Source organism: Agelaius tricolor, unplaced genomic scaffold (assembly GCF_023055355.1).
Source record: "Agelaius tricolor isolate 1412-34295 unplaced genomic scaffold, bAgeTri1.0.p SCAF_9, whole genome shotgun sequence".
Lineage (NCBI taxonomy): Eukaryota > Metazoa > Chordata > Aves > Passeriformes > Icteridae > Agelaius > Agelaius tricolor.
In genome coordinates, this window is record NW_027269269.1 from 11,979,623 (window position 1) to 11,999,857 (window position 20,235).

General features: G+C 39.6%; 1 protein-coding gene across 1 annotated transcript in view; it reads right to left on the minus strand.

The window, feature by feature from the left end:
* The window catches only part of CEP295 (centrosomal protein 295), a 43,492-nt gene extending 24,000 nt beyond the window's left edge, over positions 1-19,492 (minus strand). The window contains exons 1-12 of the mRNA XM_071432766.1: positions 19,418-19,492; positions 17,853-17,986; positions 16,950-17,150; positions 14,573-14,697; positions 13,715-13,808; positions 8,886-8,999; positions 7,856-7,996; positions 6,543-6,726; positions 4,551-4,718; positions 3,457-3,681; positions 2,095-2,201; positions 468-680 (exon numbers count right to left, since the gene is read on the minus strand). Of these exons, the coding sequence (XP_071288867.1) occupies positions 468-680; positions 2,095-2,201; positions 3,457-3,681; positions 4,551-4,718; positions 6,543-6,726; positions 7,856-7,996; positions 8,886-8,999; positions 13,715-13,808; positions 14,573-14,697; positions 16,950-17,150; positions 17,853-17,960 (1,680 nt within the window). The 5' untranslated portion in view covers positions 17,961-17,986; positions 19,418-19,492. The remainder of the gene's footprint in view (positions 1-467; positions 681-2,094; positions 2,202-3,456; positions 3,682-4,550; positions 4,719-6,542; positions 6,727-7,855; positions 7,997-8,885; positions 9,000-13,714; positions 13,809-14,572; positions 14,698-16,949; positions 17,151-17,852; positions 17,987-19,417) is intronic.
* Positions 19,493-20,235: the final 743 nt, after the last annotated feature.

The window sequence follows — 20,235 nt, forward strand, 5'->3', positions numbered from 1 at the left end:
AGTCACAATCACAAGATCACAGAATATCTGAGCTGAAAGGGACCCACAAGGTCATCAAAGTCCAGTTCCTGGTCCTGCACAGGACCATCCCCAAGAGTCACAGCAATGCTCTCAATGAGAGCATTGTCCAAACTCTTCTGAACTCAAGAGAGGCTTGGTGCTGTGACTACTTCTCTGGGAGCTGTTCCTCTGCCCAACCATCCTCTTGGTTAAAAACCTTTTACCACAGTATCTAACCTAAACCTCCTCTGACACATATTCATGACACTCCTTCAGGTCCAGTGATACCATGTGAAATAGAAGCTTGTACACTAGAAAAAGAAGCTTTAATACGTACAAATTTATAACTCACAGCCTAAAAAATAAAAATAGTCTTAATTGATATAGTTCAAAATTGGTAAATGGCATTCTTTAATTTATTATAATAGTAAATGAAAACCCACACACAATTTTCTGTTATTATTCACCTCATGTTCCATTTGGTTCTGCTGGTCTGTGGAATGGAGACTGTGGTTTTGCACCAGCTGACTTTGCTCTTCCTCTTCCTTTTTTTTCTTAGCCTGCTCCAAACAGGTTTGCATTTGGATCTTCAGATAATCAGCCTCCAAAAGAGCTTTCTCTTCCTCAATTTTTTTAATCAAGGCCAGCTGCTCCTGTTTCTGTTTCTCTATTTCCTCATTCTATCAAAAGAAAAATGAGGGGGAATCTCTAGAACCAAATGACAAAGAAACCAGACTGCTCACACACAACACCACACACAAACTTTTGTTCCAAATTACAGAAGAAATTCTATTGCTGGTGACAGGTATTACCAAGTTGCAACAGGACCTTTAAAAGTAGTTTCAAAGTCTACAGGAATAACTTTGTTTTACTGGCTCAACATTTCTAACAATCCCTGAGTCCATTTATAATTGCATTATTATCTTTTCTCAAATTAATAAAATGGATAAAATCAGAATTCATTCAAGATGTTATCTTCCAAAGACTGCAAAAGAAGCCATTTTCCTAAACTTACTTGAAAAATCTATTTTGCATTTTATTCAGTTTTTCATCAGAGTTCAACACACCTAAACATTAATTCAAGCTTTACAAAAGCTTCTGAAATAGCTAATGTACAACCACTTTGAGAGCACTCCATAAACTTCTGAAGTAGTCTGTTTATTTTTATTCTCTTTCCATGTACCTATCAGCTACAATTCACTTAGATCCACGCCTAGTGACAGCATATGCGCTTTTAGAATGGAAGCAAAGAAAAATTTCAAAGTACTGGCAAAGATGAAGTGGACAACAGCCTTTAATAACAGTCTGAAAGGGGATGTCAGGAAAAGCAACCCAAGAAAATGAAGTTTAAAAAAAGTAGCCACACTTTCACAAAGGATCTGTTACTTCTTGTTTTTTTTAAAATATTACTATTTTGTCAAAATTTATTTCCTTGATTTCTGAACTTAAACTCTACAACTGAAGCTGTATGTAGACCCAAAATTCTCCTTTTTTCAAACAGCTATTTTTAAACCTGCCACATAACAGCTGGTATGTCTCTAGGGATACAACAAAAATTAAAATACAGTGAAACACAGTACACAATAGATATAATGAAATAATGCATAAAGGAATTATTTTCTAAATGTAATAAATATAGCATTCCCAGGCACACAAAAAAATTCCTGCATTTTTTTCCTAGATAACCAAAAAAAAATTACTCAAGGTTTGCATGCTTTTCCTGTCACTCTAAACACAATCCCACAGACTTTCCTACATTATTACACAGGGTAAATAAAGTTTTCAGAGTTATGTATTGCTGATTATACCCTTCCTTTATAAAACAAAGATACTAATGTACAACTGTGATTTTCATTGAACCATGACTACCCTTGCCTACAGCACCTGTTAGATTTGAAGAAACTGGGGATTTCCACTCTATTCTAAATTCCAGCTACAGCTTCATCATTTTTGAGAAGTATAGAAAATGTTACAGTAAAAGTTGAAGTGTTAAGAATGCCTATAGCTGCTGTATAACTGGAAATATTTTAAAATCTCCTGTAAATCATTTTTTTACACCACAACTGAGGTAAGAATAAATACAAACACACTTACCCACTTCTGTTTCTCCTCTTCCCTTCTCATTTTAGCTGCTTGTTCTTGAGGATGGATTGGAACTGACTTTTCATCTGCAACTGTATTTTCCAACATTTTCATAGAGTCTAAAATATACATGTTATTTAGCTGTAATTGCAGTCAGAACAAGCCTTGGATCTTTTCATCTTGCTTTACAGTTTCCCGACATCTCTCAACAAAATGCATAAGCTGCTCTTGAAAAGATCTATATCCTACTACTCTGCCTGTCTCCATAAGCTGGAAAATCAGGTTTTTTTATATTATTTAAGTCTTTAATAGCCCTTTATTGTGTGTTTTTCTTGAATACCAGTAATGTCCCAGCTTCAATGGGACTGAAAATTATTTCTAATATTACTTGGGAGGCCAAGAGCAAGATCATCCTGAAGAATCAAAAGCCACACATTAACCTCTTGGAACAAAGAGGGTCTAAAACTGGCAGTACTGGGCAAATGATCTAACATTTGGCTATTGCACAAAAAGCAAGTCTCAATCCTGTACTGTTAGCTTCAAATAGCAGCACATTTTCCCCAAGGCATGGTTTCACTCATGCTGCACTCTCCAATCCCCAGGCATTATGTTGGCATAGCCATGTACATGATGGAACTAAATCACTTTATCTTGTTTAAAAAAAACCAATCACCCTATGGAAACAAATTACCCAAAAGCAAAAAACCCAAAACCACATGCCGCAACCTGATCACTTGAAAACTTGAGAAATCCCACTCAACGTACAAGATCACCAATTCAGCATTAGTCTAACCAGAAGGCACCAAGGACAGACATGGAAAGTAACCCCAAGATGATCCACCTATCAAATGAACTGCAGTGTCTAACTGCTATAAATTCCAATTAAACAAAAAGGTTTTTTGGAATGGTGCCTAACAGCAGAAAAAAACTCCACTCATCAGCTTATGCTTGTCTTCGGCGTTTATAGCTGTCAATCTCCAAAGAAAGCAGCTTTGCAGTTCAACAGGTACAGAACTTCAATGCTGACTCCTGCACTGAGAATTCTATCCCTGGAGGCAAACACCTATTAAAGTACAGCAATACCAAGTGTGACAATTTGAGTGAGATTTAAAAGAGAGAAAGGTATTTTGGACATCTGTTCTCTTCAAGATCTTAATGGACAAGTTGGACATAAGAGCAAAAAATCTTTCCTATTTCTGGTTTCAACAAATCCACAATGCCTTGTAGGCACAGACAGGAAACTGTACTTTCATTCAATGTGACAAAACATTTAACACTGAAAGTTCATTAAACGATTTTGGCACAGTCACTGTCACAGTCCCCCCATAAAAGTCTTTTTGCTCCTACACAACAAACTTTGCTGCAAGTATGTACCTTTGGCTTCACACACTGTATTTTTCTGCTGCTCCTTTTTAAGTTCTAAATCACATAATGGTCTCTTTTCACTAGCAATTGTGCCTGATTCAATAGTTTCAAATTCACTTTGACTCTCTTTCTCACTTTTTGATGTCCACTCATCTTTTTGGCTTCTAATTTTGTTCAACAATTTCTTTAAGGCAAGTTTTGATCGAGGTTGGCAAGTTTTTCCTTCTTCATGCCCTATAAAGAATAGAAACTGTTAAGAATTTTGGGTAACGAATATCTTCATATCATAAAAAAACACTGTTTTTTAAATTGCTTACAGAGTTGGACAAATAGCTTAGGTGTATTTTTAAAATCTTAGCAAAATTTTCTCTTACCTGCAAGAGAAAAAGCAGTAACTTGTCTCTGCAAGCTATGAAAGAAGGACTAAACTGGATGCAGTATTTTATAGTCAATCTGTGGCAGAAATATGCAGTACCATCCCCACACCTGCCCTCTGCTTTCTATCAGCACTGGCAACACAATGCACTGCAGACCAAACACCAGACTGTGCCCCCCAAAGGATGCAGAAGTGCTTGGCCAAGCAGCAAAGCTCATGGAGACTTCTGGCTCACATCACATGACCCTGGACATGCCACAGGCAAACAGGACACACTCGTGCATCCATTCCAGCCTACTCACAATATGCAGCAGCTCAACCACAAACCTGAACATAAAAGACACACAATAAGCAGACTATAAAGCTTCAGCTTTGAAATCTCTCGAAATCTGAAGTTCACACATCAGCATCAATTGATAATTTATACTAAGTACACAGGAATAATTATGGCTACTAACAGTATAGTTCTTACAACTGAAAATTATTCTCAGCATACTAATGAACTGAAGCATATCAGAAAAAGAAGTCACATTTTCATTCTTAAATTCATAATCATTAGGGTATTATCCTCTACGCTAAACATAAACCAAATTACACTGAATTATTTTATGCACACTAAGAAGTTACTTGAAGCATTTTACTTATTACTAAAATTTATTTTATATACTAATCTTTTCTAATATAAAATGAAAAGGTTTAATTTAAATATGCAGTTTAGAAGTTTTACTTTCTGGCTCATTAGGGACCTCCTCTTCTATCACACGGCCTGACTCTTGCTGAGTATCACAAGCAGATTCATGCTCCAAGGAGATATCAAGATCATTATCTTGAGCTCTTTCAGAAGGGGCTGGCAAAGGTTGTGGCTCAAACTGCAGAATCAGGTCTCCTTTCATGTCTAATTAAAAGAGCACAATGAAATAAAATGACCATTTGGAATACAAATCAAACAACACTGCAAGACTACACTCACACATAAATCCCCAGGAAATTCAAATATCAATAGGTTATTTCACAACAGATTTAATCCAGCGTTTTTTTCCCCACCAAAACACAAGATTCAAAACTGTTTAGATCAACAGCCATCTATTCATTCAGAACCTCCACAGCAGTTTCCACTAGAATATGCTATGTTTTTCAAAATGAAAGTTGATGGGATGGAAAGGCCCAGCTTTACACCAAAATCAGCTCACAAGAAAAATTACGCATGGTCCCAATAACTTCACTGGGGAAAAGACACACCCTGACCTGGCTGTTCACAAGGCTGCCACAGGAGAGTGATCGCACAGTCCAGGTGTGAAATCCCAGAGGACTGCACAACAGGAATTCCCCTATGATCACCTTACTGACTGAGAGGGTTACTGCCTACAAGGGATGTGGGACACAGGAGAAGATCACCTTGAAATTTTATGCTTGTTACATGTACTTAGGGGAGGAACCCAAGGCAGGGAAAGGATCAAGTTAGTCAGGGGCAGAACAACTATGAGATAAAAGTGTAAAAATAGTGAGGTAAAATGAGACAGTCAGTCCACTTGTCTGGCCATGCACTGTACCTGACAGTCTATTCTGTTTTCTCACTAATTTCCACTTGTAGCTGTTTTTCTATGTGAGGAACACTGTGTTTTGTATGCATGTGTGTATACAGATATGTAAGGGTGAGCAACTGAAACAGGGACCAGAAGTCACAGGTGCACCTGAGTCTAGAGCATTGCTAACTGCAGCGGCCATAATGAGTGCATTTAGGTGGCTATGAGTATCAGCATGCAGTGGCTAGCAAATCACAAGCCAGACTAGCTAGCAAAAATGGTAAGAGGCTTAGGAGTTACATATCAGGCAGCTGTAAGACTGGGCTGGGTACTGCAGAGGCCAGGGAACCTACAAGCTATCTAGTAGAGGGATCAGGAGATCCAAGCATTCAAGCCAGCTACAGAGGACAGAAAAGGATCCTAAGAAACCTGCCAGCACATGTGTGTGCATGTCCAAGACTGCAAGAGGATCCAGGGTCAGCTACTGGGTAGACTGAGTATATAAGGTCAGTTCCCACAGGAATCCATAGGATGCGCATGTCTGTGCATACGTTCACATGCCCAGCTGGGTCTGTGCAGTAACAACTGGAGTGGAGCAGCAGATCTTGGGGGCTCACATGCCCAGCAGCCAGAACTGGGAAGACTAAGGATCAAGGGCCAGCTGCCAGGTAAAAGCAAGTGTCTAAAACTATTCACCAAGTGAGCCACAGCACATACTTAAGCACATGCGCATTTGAGTCCATACATGAGTATGAGAGGTAACTCTAAGGCTCCAGCATGAATCACTTGACACTAGACTGGATGTATAAGACCTGAGGAGGATCTGTAGTGTAGCGTGTAGCAGATAGACACCTGGGATACAGGGGACAACTCCTGGATAGACTGAGCGTCTAAGACCAGCTGCTGGAGGGATCTATACCATATTAAAGACATATATCCCACAAAAGGCCTTCATGTTGATCTGAGCAGTAAACAGAAGGAGGCCATTTGTGCTGTTTGTACTTAATGTGAGTGCTGTGTTCCTCCTGCTGGCCTGCACAACCAGCTGTATGGATATGCCCTGGCAGGCTGTTTGTGTGCGTGCCAACTGTGAATACACACAGAGTCTTGTAACCAGCCGCACCTGGGAAGAGGCAGCTGCAGCAGCCTCTCCTTTACTGGGTACCAAGTTCAGCAACCTCCAATAAAGAACTTACTCCTGTCTTCACTGCACATTTCTTCAAATGCAGACTCCAGTTCTCTCTGCCATTCTTCTTTTATTTCCATGCGTTTGCATGGTGGCACTGAAAGCTGAGGTGGCATCTGTGCGACAACCTGTCTCCTGCGCATCCGATCCTGAGCATGCATTTGCTCCAGTTCTTCCAGGAATCTTTCCCTGTCCTTCAAGGATAAAGAAGGGATAACATAAACCTTCACTGTTCACATTCAGACAGCCACATATCAAGACTGATAGAAAGTGCTTCCATTTGGTTACCATGATGTTTGGTTAATGTTCAAAGTTAATGTTATTCTAGGGAGAAAGTGCTTCCTCAGGAGAAGACTGTATCAGCCCTTTGGACACAGGAGTCATCAATACTACCTACAAGATCTGATGTTAAATAAAAGATCAGACTCCACACCTGCAGGCCAACTTCCCTCAAGATAATAAAACTTCCTGTTTTATAAGGTAAGTAAGTATTTCTTTTTCCAAGTGACTTTTGCTAGTATATAATTCAGCAGTTGCTACTTTTGAAGATGCAAACTAAATACTCTTTGGCACACTGAGTATATGTGAGAGCTATTTTAAAAAAAAAGTTTGTTGGGATTTTTTTTTCTGTTAATTTCAGGAGCACCAGAAATATTTCCAGAAATCCCCATTTTAGTTTGGTTACTCATTCAGGGCCAATCATATGCCAGCTGCTAAAAAGCAAGCTTTTCTTTTTCTAGCCAATAAAAATACATGTGAAGCTATCAGACCACAAAAATTTTTGAGTGTAGATCTCAGTACAAAGACTTTTCTCAGTAGTTTAATTTTTATTTCTTAAAGGAAACTATTTCACCATTTCCAGACTTGCACACTAACAGAGCATCAGTCTTTAAGTAAAAATAAAGTAAAATAAAACTTGTTACCTCCTTAGCAATAATTTTTTCCTCTGAAGCACCAAATCAACAACTCCAACTAAAGCTAATGTGGAAAAGCAGAACTCACTACCTATTAAAAAAGTTTTGCTTGACTATTACCTCTTGGTTAATAGCTGGTCAAACATTCAGATAACAAAAATTAAGAGGATGTTCTTTCATTCTCACTCCAATGAGAATGAAATGATGATGCCAAATGAAATTAGATGCCAAAATAAGCAAACAGATTTTGACTTTTTTTTTTTTTTTTTTTTGCAAAGACATTCTGCAAACTTTATTTAGTCCATGAATTTCCCTCCTGTAAGTGTAATTCCTTTATTAATCACTTACCTACAACTTACTTAACAGTGGTAGTTCTGACATTAAAAACAGGCATAACTGCTTTGCCTACCTTGGCCAACTGGATCTTCTTCAAGGCATGACTTCCCCTAATATGTGCCTTTTCAAGCTGCTTTCTTCTTTCCCTCTCTGCCTCCCTGTGTAGTTCCTCCAAACGTCTCCCTTCTTCTTCAGCAGCTAAATGAGCATCTGGCTGGCAATCAATCAGTAGTTTAGTCCACAAAGTTGTGGGATAGTTTAAAGCATACATAACAATAAATAAATGAATAATTCTGCAGCAAAAGCACTTAAAGAAGACATACAATGCCATATGAACATCGTTGAAAGTTTATCTTGCAAGCAGGACAAAAATAATTTTTTACCTTTGAAAAAAAATTTCATTGTTATATATTTTGTAAGTTTAGGTGACAAAGTGTTCCAGTTTCAAGCTGTAGTGGAGATAATAATTTATATTATTTGTTATCACAGAGTGGTTATTTTTTCTACAATACATGGTAAAATGAATGATATGGTCAAAATTACAGATTGGGAACTTCTATCCTCATGACTTTGTTTTAAACAAGGGGAAAAAAAAAATCTCTGATGTATCTTCCATCTCACTTGGGAAACCAGAAACAATCTGCAACTTTCAAGGAAGAAAAATCTTACTAACATAAAAATATACTTAGGAAAAAAAAAAGTAATTCCAAATAAGCAAGCCAAATGCAAGGCAAGTCTGGGAGTACATTGCTAAAAAGAGGGGAAGAGAAAAAAGCAGACCAACTGCAGCTATCAATTCAGCATGAGCCACAAGTTTTCCAGTTTGGATGTTTGAACGTTATACCAGTCTTGTGATCTCACCTTCCAGTAAAAGCCTGTTCACAAGGGACTGCCAGCTGTGATCCCCTAAGTGACTGAGCACGTAACAGGCTTTACAAGGATGCCCATCTGAGATTCTCTTTAGTAAGTAGTGTAAGCTGCTTTATACAAGTTTGTATCTTTAAACAGCTTCTAGAAAATCCATCAGCTGATATCCAGACAATGAATTCAATGTAAAGAAACACACATGTAAGACTGTAGCACAAACAGTTGGAGTTAATCACCTGCTCTCCGTCCACTTCTCTGTCCACCAAAGCTTCAGCAATATGGTAACGTGTAACAGAAAAGTTGCCAGCACCACAGGCCTTCATGGCAAGGATCTTTTTCACTTCAAAACTCTAGGAAGAAAAGTGTAACTACAGCTGTATCACAGAACGGTATCTCCATCCCAGCAACTAAACAGAAGTGATCTGTATAGCTAATTATTAAAAGAAACCCACCCCACCAAATTCTGTCCTGAAAATAGTGTTTAAAACCTTACATACATGTAATAATTAATAAACCACATCAGCACAAGACAGATCTAGAGGGCTTTAATAATGGAGAGCATCTTGGGCAAACCCCTGCACAGAAATTGATGCTCATCAGTGTCATGTTTCAAAAGCACTAATTTAAAAGCACTTGAGTTTAATGCATTAATACAAATCCCACTTACAACAGCTGTCACATTCACCTCAGAGCAGGGCAGCCACAGACCCACAAAATAATTATACCCAACAGCAAAGCAACACTTGTCATTTACAGACTTGCTTTAGGAAACTCAGAGCCATTATGTCCAATTTTAGTTGACCAGAGAAAAGAGCATTTTCTGTAACTTCACTGAAAAGTGTCTATTCATAGAATGCTAAGTTGCTGTGGGGTTTTTTCAACTCTTTTATGGAAATTTGAACAATAAAGCACCAGACCCTCCTTCTTCTTTGGCTTAGCCTCATGTTCTCACTAGCAAAGTAGCCAGGTTAGGTTACTCAATATCCTGTAGGACCCCTCTTTGTACTTAACATCTCCTCTACTAATTTTCTCTCAGCTTCCTCTTCCCTCAACCTTCTCCTAAAAGGTGTTCTTATCCACATTAACTAAACTGGAAAGACTCATAGCTTGAGTGCTCTAAAACTAACATGGCAATAGAGAAATGAACACACACAAAGAACAGCATCAAGTCTCAGGAATACCTTAAACTTATCTCTGCATAAAATGAGGCATACAAAATTTCAGGAATGACTATTACTTTTTTACAAAGACTGTAGAAAGTCTTTAAATGAAAATAGAAGAATTATAGAATCATTTATATCAGAAAAAACCTTCAAGTCCAGCCATTAACTCAGTACTGCCACGTCCAAATCATGTTCCTGAGTGTCCCAACTCACATCCTTTAGATACCTCCAGGAATGGCAACTCCGCCACTCCCCCAAGCAGTCAGTTCCAGTGCTTGACAAGGCAGTGAAGAATTTTTTCCTAATATCCAGCCTAAACTTCCCCTGGTGCAACTTGAGGCTATTTCCTCCTGTCCTATGACTTGTTACCTTCAGGGTGAAGAGACCAACCCTCACCTGGTTACAATCTCCTTTCAGGCACTTGTGGAGAGTGACAAGGCTCCCCCTGATCCTCCTTTTCTCCAGGCTAAACACCCCCAGCTCCCTCAACCACTCCTCATCAGACTTGTGCTCCAGACCCTTCCCCAGCTCCATTGCCCTTCCCTGGACACACTCCAGCACCTCAATGTCTTCCTTGTCATAAGGGACCCAAAACCAGTAAAACTACTTTCAGCCTTACCAACAGAACTTCAGTAACTTATGTTATGGTCCTTAAACAATATGCTGAATTTCTTAATCAATAAAAATCATAGTAATTGTAACAGATCAACATTTGCAGATAATGATTATAGCTATAAAAACAGACAAATCCCAGACCTAAGCCTCATTAGCCAGATTACCAGTTCTTGCCCTGTACTGGGTTAATTTCAGAATGTAAAATTAAACATATCTTCTGAATTATTTAAAAAAAAATTAAATTAACAAACCAATAACAAATAATTATTAATTACATGTAATCAATCAAACCTCCAAAATTTTATTCAAAAGCTGAGAAGATGTGAGAATTATGTTGGAGGCTGCAATTTTTCAATTAGCGTCAAAAGCAATTTAGGCTGAAAAAAATACCACACTTCTATCATGGTTTTCTAACTCCTCATCCTTTTTTTTTTTTCCTTCCATCAAAAAGCAAATAATTCTATACTAAAATCAGGCAAAACTGGAGCAGCAAGGTATCACAAAATGGGACAAAAATCCCAACAAAAACTCATGACCCCAGCTCTACAAATGCTATGAATACTCAAGCAGAGTAATTCTTTTTAGGTTTTGTTTCCATTCCATAAAAATCCAATAGATCATGTAAGAAAAAGTACATTTCCAAGAACTCTGCACCATTTTTCAATAAAATGGTCTTTACAGTTTAACTTCAATTAAGTAACTTTTCATTTGGTCTAACAAAATATGGCTTCAACTTCTAAAATCTCTAATTCTGAGAACCAAAATGGGCTATGACATCAGAGAAAAAATACTTCTTTTCTAACTGGGTAAAATCACAATAATAGGAGTATTTTTAGAGAATGTTTCGTAAATTCCAAGTAATCATGCCATGAACAACAATGCCCTAGAGCTCCTTTTTGTGAAATTATAGTCAATTGTTACTTGACAGAGCACCAGATTATGATTACAGTTGCATTTAATAAGCTCCTTAGGCAAACATTTGAAAAAACAAGCAGACTTACTCAGATGACCTTGTAATTTGCTGTAATTCACAGGATTTAAAGCTAAACAATTTAAATTCAGCGCCTTTTGAGTAACACACTTGCAAGACAAAGCCCTAGATTTACCTTCCCCCAGATGACAGTCAATCTTTTGTTTTCTCTCTCTTGAACCAGAAACAGGAATAAAAATCTCTAAATCTTTCAATTACTTCACATTTTCCCCCATGAAGTACATGGCACCCAAACACTCTTTGAAGAAAATAACTTTATTCTTAGCCCTGTGCCCTCCCAGTCATAGGTCTACAACAAAAGGACTAAAATCTACACAGATCAAATCTACACAGACTAAAATCTACACAGATATGAAAACTAGAAAAAGTCTTACAATCAGATAGTCTTTAAATGGAACAAACTGACACGCTGTGCTATATTGAAATACTGATATACAGAGCAATCTCTTTTCCTCAACCAAAACTCAACATGTCTGCAAAATTACTTATTCAATCTGCCATTACCACAACATGAACTTCATAACAGAAACAAAACCCACATACTGTAGAAAATCCAGATGTTTGGAAACTCCACTAAAACAACTTAAAAATCACATTTGTTGAAAAGGTGGGTAAAGGACATTTGCTAATGGATGGAAATGCATTAATTTTTGGAAAGAAACAATACTTAAATAGAGAACTGACCCAGACATAACATCCAACACAACTGAATCAGTTTCACCAGAACCTGGAGAAACCTGAAACAAAGCCTTCTTGCTTTCCCTGGTGACAAAACACTAAAGAATAAGGAGAAAATTCTGTGTTTATAAAATGGGAAGGAAGATGTATTATTGATGTTGCTGGATAAAAGTATTAAATAAAAGCATTACATATTAAGTACTGTGTCATTTTAGCTGTTATGGAGGTTAACTGCAGTGACTATCTATGGGGAAGGGTTAAATAAAATGTGACATAAAACCCACTCTAAACTGCAAAAGTTACTACAAAGCAAAGCCACAGCATCTCACTGCTTTGCCAGCAATGCCAAACTGAGCAACAGAAGCACCTGAAACCCAGGAAATAAAGAGCAAAGTTTGGACTGATATAGACTTCACCTGCTCTACACCAGACACACCAGGAACGCACCCTGTGGCACAACATAGATGGCAAAAGCAGAGTGAAAGGGTGTGTGAATTTACCTGAACTGTACCAGACAGGACCTTATTCCAGATGTACTAAATTTCAATACAGCATACACTTCACCAGAAATAACCCCAAACTTGACCACTCCCTTACAACCCTTGTTTTAATCTTCACTCATATCCAGCTTATACAAGATGAAAACCTTTGGGCAACCAACGAAAAGATCTAGAGAGAAACTCGTACAAATGAAAGGCCATGGGTACTCCTTCTAATCATTCTTAAAACTGGGAGGGTCAAACCTTACTCAGTTTTTCCAGATACAACACCAAACCCTTATCATCCTGTGCTCTAACCTGTACATAATGTGCTGGGATGTAGATGGGAAAAGTTTTGAAAGCTTCACAGGTTCTGAGAGGGGCTAGTATACCTCAACCCTTTATTTTATTGTCAGTAGTTTGAGTATCCCTTAACCCAAAGGTCTAAAAGGGTACAACACCCCAAGAGGCAATTTAAACTCTGCATTCATGAAGTTCTGTTAGTTAACTACAAAGTAAAAGTGCATGTAATGTTCTTTCTGCAGTTTAGAGCTGCAATCCTACAGGAAATTCTACATGTATGCACCAGCTCTATGAAACCAAAGCAGCGTGAATGGGGTACAAAGGCACACCTCAAAAGGCTGCAGCCTCCCAACAGATTTGGGTGATGGTTTCCTATGAAAATTAAAGAACTCCTTCTTTATTTAGCACTCCCTACAAGAAAAAGAAATTGAAGGGAGAAGAAAACCCCAACAAAGCTGCCCCACAGCTAAAAAGACAGAATTATTACAGAACTAAACAAACTGCTAACTGCATCAGTATGACAGCAGGCTGAGGAGGCATGTAATGTATATGCTGAGAGATCATTGTAAAGTCTCATATCACTGGGGCTACTACATGAAAATGAGATATGATGAAAGTTTAAAAAGACAGATTACAAAAATAAGAGTCTGATTACAAGAAATAAAATTCACATATAACAAGAGATCAATAAAGTACCCAAGCTTAGTAGCAAGAAATCTGCTAATATCTACTTAAATCATTCTTTTGGTTTTTGCCGAGCCACTCTCCTTATATATGCAAATACTTATATGTGGTACCCCTGAAATTGTGATCATTGTTGTTTTACAGATACATACCTCAAAAGGACGAGGTGGGGGAGGTGGCAGGCTAGCAACTTTGGCTGCTCTTTGTCTTTCCACTTCCAGAGCCCGTTTACGTGCATCTGCTCGTCTTGGCAGAGAGAAACAAAAACAAACCACAAAAGAGGAGACAGAAAATTACTCAAGCAACAGTGACAGAACAGTGCAAAATAAAAGGTAAACCTGAAATCAGATTCCTAAGTACTTGCATTGAATGGTTAGGCCATAGGCATGGGGAAGCATATTAAAAAGACAATAGAACTTGCGCTGGAAGGCAGCATTAAAAATTACCTTCTTCAAGTTATGCAAAAACATTCATATATACAAGCATCCCAAAAGCAATGCAAAATCTCTGCTTTTGACCTAAGTTTCCAGAAAGTATTGTGCACTTCAACACACTTTAATTGCTTGAGTGTAGATATAGTTAACTACTTAATTTACAGGTCTTAGCTCTACTCAAGTACAACTATGCCCAAGAGGACACAGACCATATTCCATACCAGCTCAAGTTTGGTCCAATCTGCTTACAAAAAAAAAACCTAAGAAGGAAGACCATGACAAACGCACTCGGTCCTTTTTCCAGGTGGTAAACTCTCCATCAGGAACTGGCCTGACAATACTTCACTTCATATGTCACTCCTGGAGAATCTATAAGGCCAGCTTGAATATCTGACATTCTTGTCTTGGTTTTAAAGATACAGTTTTTATCAAAAGCCACAAGCTTTGTCCACGAGCATTAATCCTCTAACCCATAACATTTCAAGACTGAAAAAGCTCCAATCAAGAAGCATCAACATTTTTGCCTTGTGACACTGTAAAGTTCATTCTTAATAAAACAAAATAACTATTACATACCTGGCTTGCTCACGAAGTAATTTTTCTTTTTGGTGCTTCTGCTCTATCAGAGCTTTTCTATGTCTTGTCTCTGCTCTTTGTTTCCTTTCTTCTGCTTGCTTTGCCAGAGCTTCTAAGTCAGGTTCCTTAACATTAAAATATTGTCATCACTTAATACAGAATTTTATTCACATCTCATACTATTAGTATGATATTTCAAATTAGATACTGCTGGTGAGAAACACAACCTCAAAACTACCTTCTACTGTATTAAGCTTAAAATACTCTAGTAACTTTTACTTCTCTGCCATCTTTATTTTCTTCTTCTCCGCCAACAACGGCAGTGAACCTGCCACATCCCTCAGCCAATTTAACCAAATACTGATGTAGAAATCCTAGCTTCTTCTAGATCAGTTTGATGAAAAAGATAATTAAACACAGTTATTTCAACAGCCTGTAGCGAATGCAGACTAAACTATGCAGAAAAACTGTGTACTACCCTTCAGCCATCAACAGACATTTATTATTTCTCTGTTCCTATAACACTAGTTCCAGATTTTTTTGCTAACTCACCTATCCTAGCATTGGAAAGGACTTTTTATAAAGAAAAGACATGGATAAATGGAAAGGCATAATGCTATTTTACTTGGATTTAAAGATCCTGACTAATGCAGGAAGTAAGCTACTTCACAAAATCCACGTAAGAAGTCTGGCTGATTTCTGTAAACCTAATTCAGAGTCAAACCAATAGAAAAATTCTACCCAGCAATCTCAATGATCTCTCAAGCAGAGCCTACACAAGTTACAGGATTTTAAAGAAAGTGAAACCAGTTCATAGGTGCAGAATTAAAAAGTGACACCCATTTGCAATAAGCAAAGGCCTCTGAAGCCCTTACCAAGGCTTTCGATGTCACTGGAGCACTGAAGGGAAAAAAAATGTTAAGTGGATTTTCTTAACTATAAAAAGATCCATGGTGGAGAAAAAATTACTGTATTACTGGTATAACTGAGATACTGAGTCATTATGTACAGTTTAGCCAAGTACAAACATACATGATCATACAAGCTAATACAATCAAAGTAACTTTAAAGTCTGCCCAGCAGACTTCACAGAAAAAGCCTTCACAGATAGTCTCTCTTGTCAAGGCCTATCTTTTGGGAAGATAGCTGCAAAAAAAGTACATAACTGTTGTATTGCACCAAATAGTTTATTTAGTAGTTGTTTTGCACTGGGTGATGGGAGGTTTGTACTGTGTATGGTATGTCACGTAGATTATTTCCCCTTTCTCATCACATGGTCTCTCCCCCATGCACCCCCTTGCTATACACCCTCGTGGTTTGGCCCCTGGGTACCCCTCCCCTCGCCCCTCCGCATTGTTATCCCATTGGCCCTGATCCTCTTTCCCCGCCCCCATCCTCAGGTATAAAACTCCACTGCAGGCATAGTTCGGCCTCTTTTCTACTTCGGTGGTTGCTGCACCAGCCGTGTCCTGTCCCAAGCCAATAAACTGGACACTCGTCCCCATGTGGTGAAGAGCGCTTCTTGTCTTTAACTTTGTTCATGTAAGACCGTGTGGGCCAGGGTCCGAGCTAGCCGGATTGGACCCATACAACAGCCCTGGGATACATGGATTCTTTCACATAACTACTTCAAAGAAGTTTCCATGCTTAAAAAGTTGTCTATTTAGGTATCAGGACTTCAAAATCAGGAATGCCAAAGGAAAAACCAACCAAACAGCAATTTTGGTATTTCTAAAACATTGAAGTTGGCTCTGACAATATATGCCGGTATTGGCTGGAATAGAAATTATTTTCTTCACAGTGGCTGGTATGAGGCTGTGCTTTGGATTTGTGCTGAACACAGGGTTGATAATATAGAAATGTTTTTGTTATTGCTGAGCAGGGCTCACACAGAGCCAAGGCTTTTCTGCTCTTTGTGCTGCCACACTGGTGAGAGAGTGGGGGGTACATGGGAGGCTGGGAGGAGGCACAGCCAGGACAGGTGATCCCAGCTGACCAAAGAGATATTCCAGACCATGTGGCATCATGCTCAGTACATAAAGGGGGGGATGAAGGAGGAAAGGGGGGGATGTTTGGCGTGATGGTGTTTGTCTTCCTCAAGTAACCATTACACATGATGGGTCCCTGCTGTCCTGGAGGTGGCTGAACACCTGCCTGCTCATGGGAAGATGTGAATGAATTCCTCATTTTGCTTTGCTCCATATGTGGCTTTTGCTTTCCCTATTGAACTGTCTATATCTCAACCCATGATTTTTCTGGCTTTCACCCTTCTGATTCTCTCCCAGATCCCACTGGTGAGGGAGTGAGGAAGCAGCTGCCTGGTGCTTGGCTGCTGGCTGGGGTGAAACCATGACACAATAATACCAAGCTCACTTACGTTTTCCTTGGCCTGTCGGTGACCCTCCCCAATCGCTCTTAAGCTTGACAGATACAGTTCTTCCAGGGCTTTCATCTTCTCATCCTGTGCCTTCTGCCATTCAGCTCTCAGTGCCTCCTCTAACTGATGCAGCTGTTCTTCTCTCCTCTGCTTTACCTTCTGCCTTATCTGGTAGGAGATATACTTCTGCTGCTCTCTGACCTATAGAAATAGCACTTATGTTTATCAGCAATTCAAGAAAAGCATAATACTTTTTGCAGCAAGACTTTCCACAACTGTTTACCCTCCTTCCATCTCATCTACTACTCCATTCACAATCTGTCCAGAAAATACTTTCAAGTTGCTGTTATCTTTTTCCGAAATTAATATCTAAAATAATACATTTAATCTTAATTAAACACTTTGGTAAAGTCCAAAAAATGACATACAAGTGACAAACCGCAAACACTACTTGGAATATCCTTCCCTCCAAAAATACAACACAATAATCTACGAAAGGCTCCTATTACAATTCAAGATTAAAATCAACAACTATACTGAAAACTTAGTAAACCTAGTTTATTATTTTCCACTTTGTATTTTAGGCTTTTTTTTTTTTTTTTTACAGAAAAGGTTGTCAAGCACTGGAACAAACTGCCCAGGGAAGTGGTTGAGTCACCATACCTTGAAAAGTTCAAAGTTGTGGCACTTCGGGACATGATTTAGCAGTGGACTTGGCAGCACTGGATTAATAGCTGGACATGATGATCTCAAGGGTCTTTTCCAAAATAAAAAAATTCACCATTCTACAATACTATCATCTTGAAATTTAGCTTATTTGGAAATAATCTTTTCAGTTACTTTTTCTAAATTATTTGTTACATCATCAAATGAAATGCAACACATGGAAAAATACAGGCATACCTGTTGTAACCTTAGTTTTCTTCTTCTTTCATACTCTTCTTTCAGAAACATGGCTTCTTCATTAGGACTAAGCCTCAATGTCCCAGCTGCTGCAAGTTTCCTCTTCATCTTTGAATAAGCTGAATAATCAACTTCTGTGAGAACAATGCAAAGAAAAAGAGAAATTGTGCATAAATTACACTGGCAAAACACCTATAAAGACAGGATACTGCCATAATGTTGTAACTCTATCATTATGCTCTCAAATGTGAGAGCTACAACTGTTCAGGTCTGTCCCAGCTGAAGGCTGGACTTTATCTCAGAAGTCTTTTCCAATCTTAATGGCTCTTAACTGCAGGCAACAGCATTGGCTCTGTCTTTGTCACAGTCACAAAAGATAATGCTTTTGAACTTATTTGAGCTATGCACCAAACACTGCAACAGGATGACATTCACAATCTATTCCGTGGACGAGGCACTAACATTTGCAAAATGAAGGGTGAACACCATTCTGCTCCTGGGAAGATTTAAAAACAAACCCACCAACTACCGAAAAGCACACCCCACAGTAAAGCACGCTGGTCATTCGGGCGATTTGTACTGAAATACTCTCATAACCGTTGTAGAGAAGATGTAAGATACAACAGCAATTTTGTTGATGTTTTTGGCTGCACTCCAAGGTTTTCTGCCGTACAGACTCTGTAACTCCAGCAACAGCCTGCGTACCAAGCATTTCACTGGAAAGCTGAAACTGCTCACTAACGATTTTTTATTCAAGTTTTCCAAGGACGAAAAATTTCAAATTATATTTCCCTCGAGATTTTACTGTGAAAGTCTAAAATTCCCCTGCCCCCAAATCGAGTAAGATTTTTACTGGATCTTTAAAAACTTATAACCCTGAAAATATTCGCACAAACAAGAAAACAAAGACTTTCAAAAGCCACTACCAACTCTAAAAAATCTAGAGAGCTATTCATATAGCACTAAAGAGTTTAACCAACACGACACAACAGGAAACAATTCTTTTCAACATCATATATACTGATCTTAGTATACTTAGAGACACGGTATCACAGAAAAAGTAGCAACAGCGTAAAGAAATCAGGTGAGGTGTAAAGCCGAAGATCCATGAGACATTTTCGGTAAAGGATTATTAAAGAATTATTTACAGCATAAAGAGGGACAGTAGCATTCTGGATCCTGCCAGCCCTCCCTTAGTCACCCGATGAGCTATACAAGTTTATCATGGCACAAAATTAAGTAGCAAATTACTACATTCTCTCTCTCACACGCACACTCCTAAAGAGAGGAAAAATGTTGAGGATGACCAATGCAAAGCCTGAGTCCAAAGGATAAGAGCAGAGGCAGAGATCGCGAACGCCGCGCTTGCCCGGGCTCAGCTGCAGCACAACGCGGGTGTGCGGGCCGGAGAGGGCCCCTGGTCCGCTGGGCCGCTCCCGCCAGTCACCGGGAGACCCAGCTTGGGGCCGCACCTGGATGCGCCCGAACTGAGGGAGGAGAAAGTAAAACAGCCAGGAAGGGAAGGGGAAAGGGAGAAAAGAGCGAGCCGCCCCCGGCACCCGCACCTTGTGGCGACACCGCCGCATGAGCCCTCCCGGTCGCTGAGGCGCCAACGGCCGCCGCCCCCGCCACGTGACCGCGCGCCCCCAACGGGCCGCCAATGGCGCATGCGCCACCGCCCGCCCGGCTGCTCTAGCCCCGCCCCCATCTCGCGGTGACCAATTGGGACTCGGGACGGCGGCGGGGGGCGCGCGCGCCCGATATAAAAACGGCGCTGTGGGCAAAGAAGGCGTTTGTTCCCTCAGGCACCTTTGGGTGTTCCTTCGTGGTGGTCAGCCTCTTCCTCGTCGCCTGTATAACTGCGGGCAGTGCCTTGCTCTCCTAACGCGGCAATCTCAGCGCGCACGTGGAGAAATAAATGCAGGGGAGGGGTTTGTCTGGGCGGCTCCCTCCCAAAACCTCCTCAGGAGCCCGCAGTCGGAGTTTCCAAGTGCTCGACTGGGAGGTGCACTCACTGGCTGAGCCTAAAATGCTGAGAAGAGTGGAATAAAACTGAATCCTGCTAGTTCTGCCTCACTAGTGTTACTTCTGTGCAGCTTCCCTGTTCAGAGCTCTTTTCGGTTGCACTGTGTCAGTACAAGGCGTATCAGAATTATAACCGGATGTGGCTTGGAAAGGGACCTCGAAGATCATTTATGTTATAAATGAGAAGCTTGACTAGGCCAATATTCAAGCAGCAATCAATTTATTAATTAATATGGTAAAGTATGAGCAATACAGCGCTGAGTACAGTGGGGGAAGTTTTCCCTCCAACTGCACACCGAAGGTTGAGGCTTACAGGTATTTATAGGGGTACTCATAAGCTTTCTCAGCAGTTCCTATT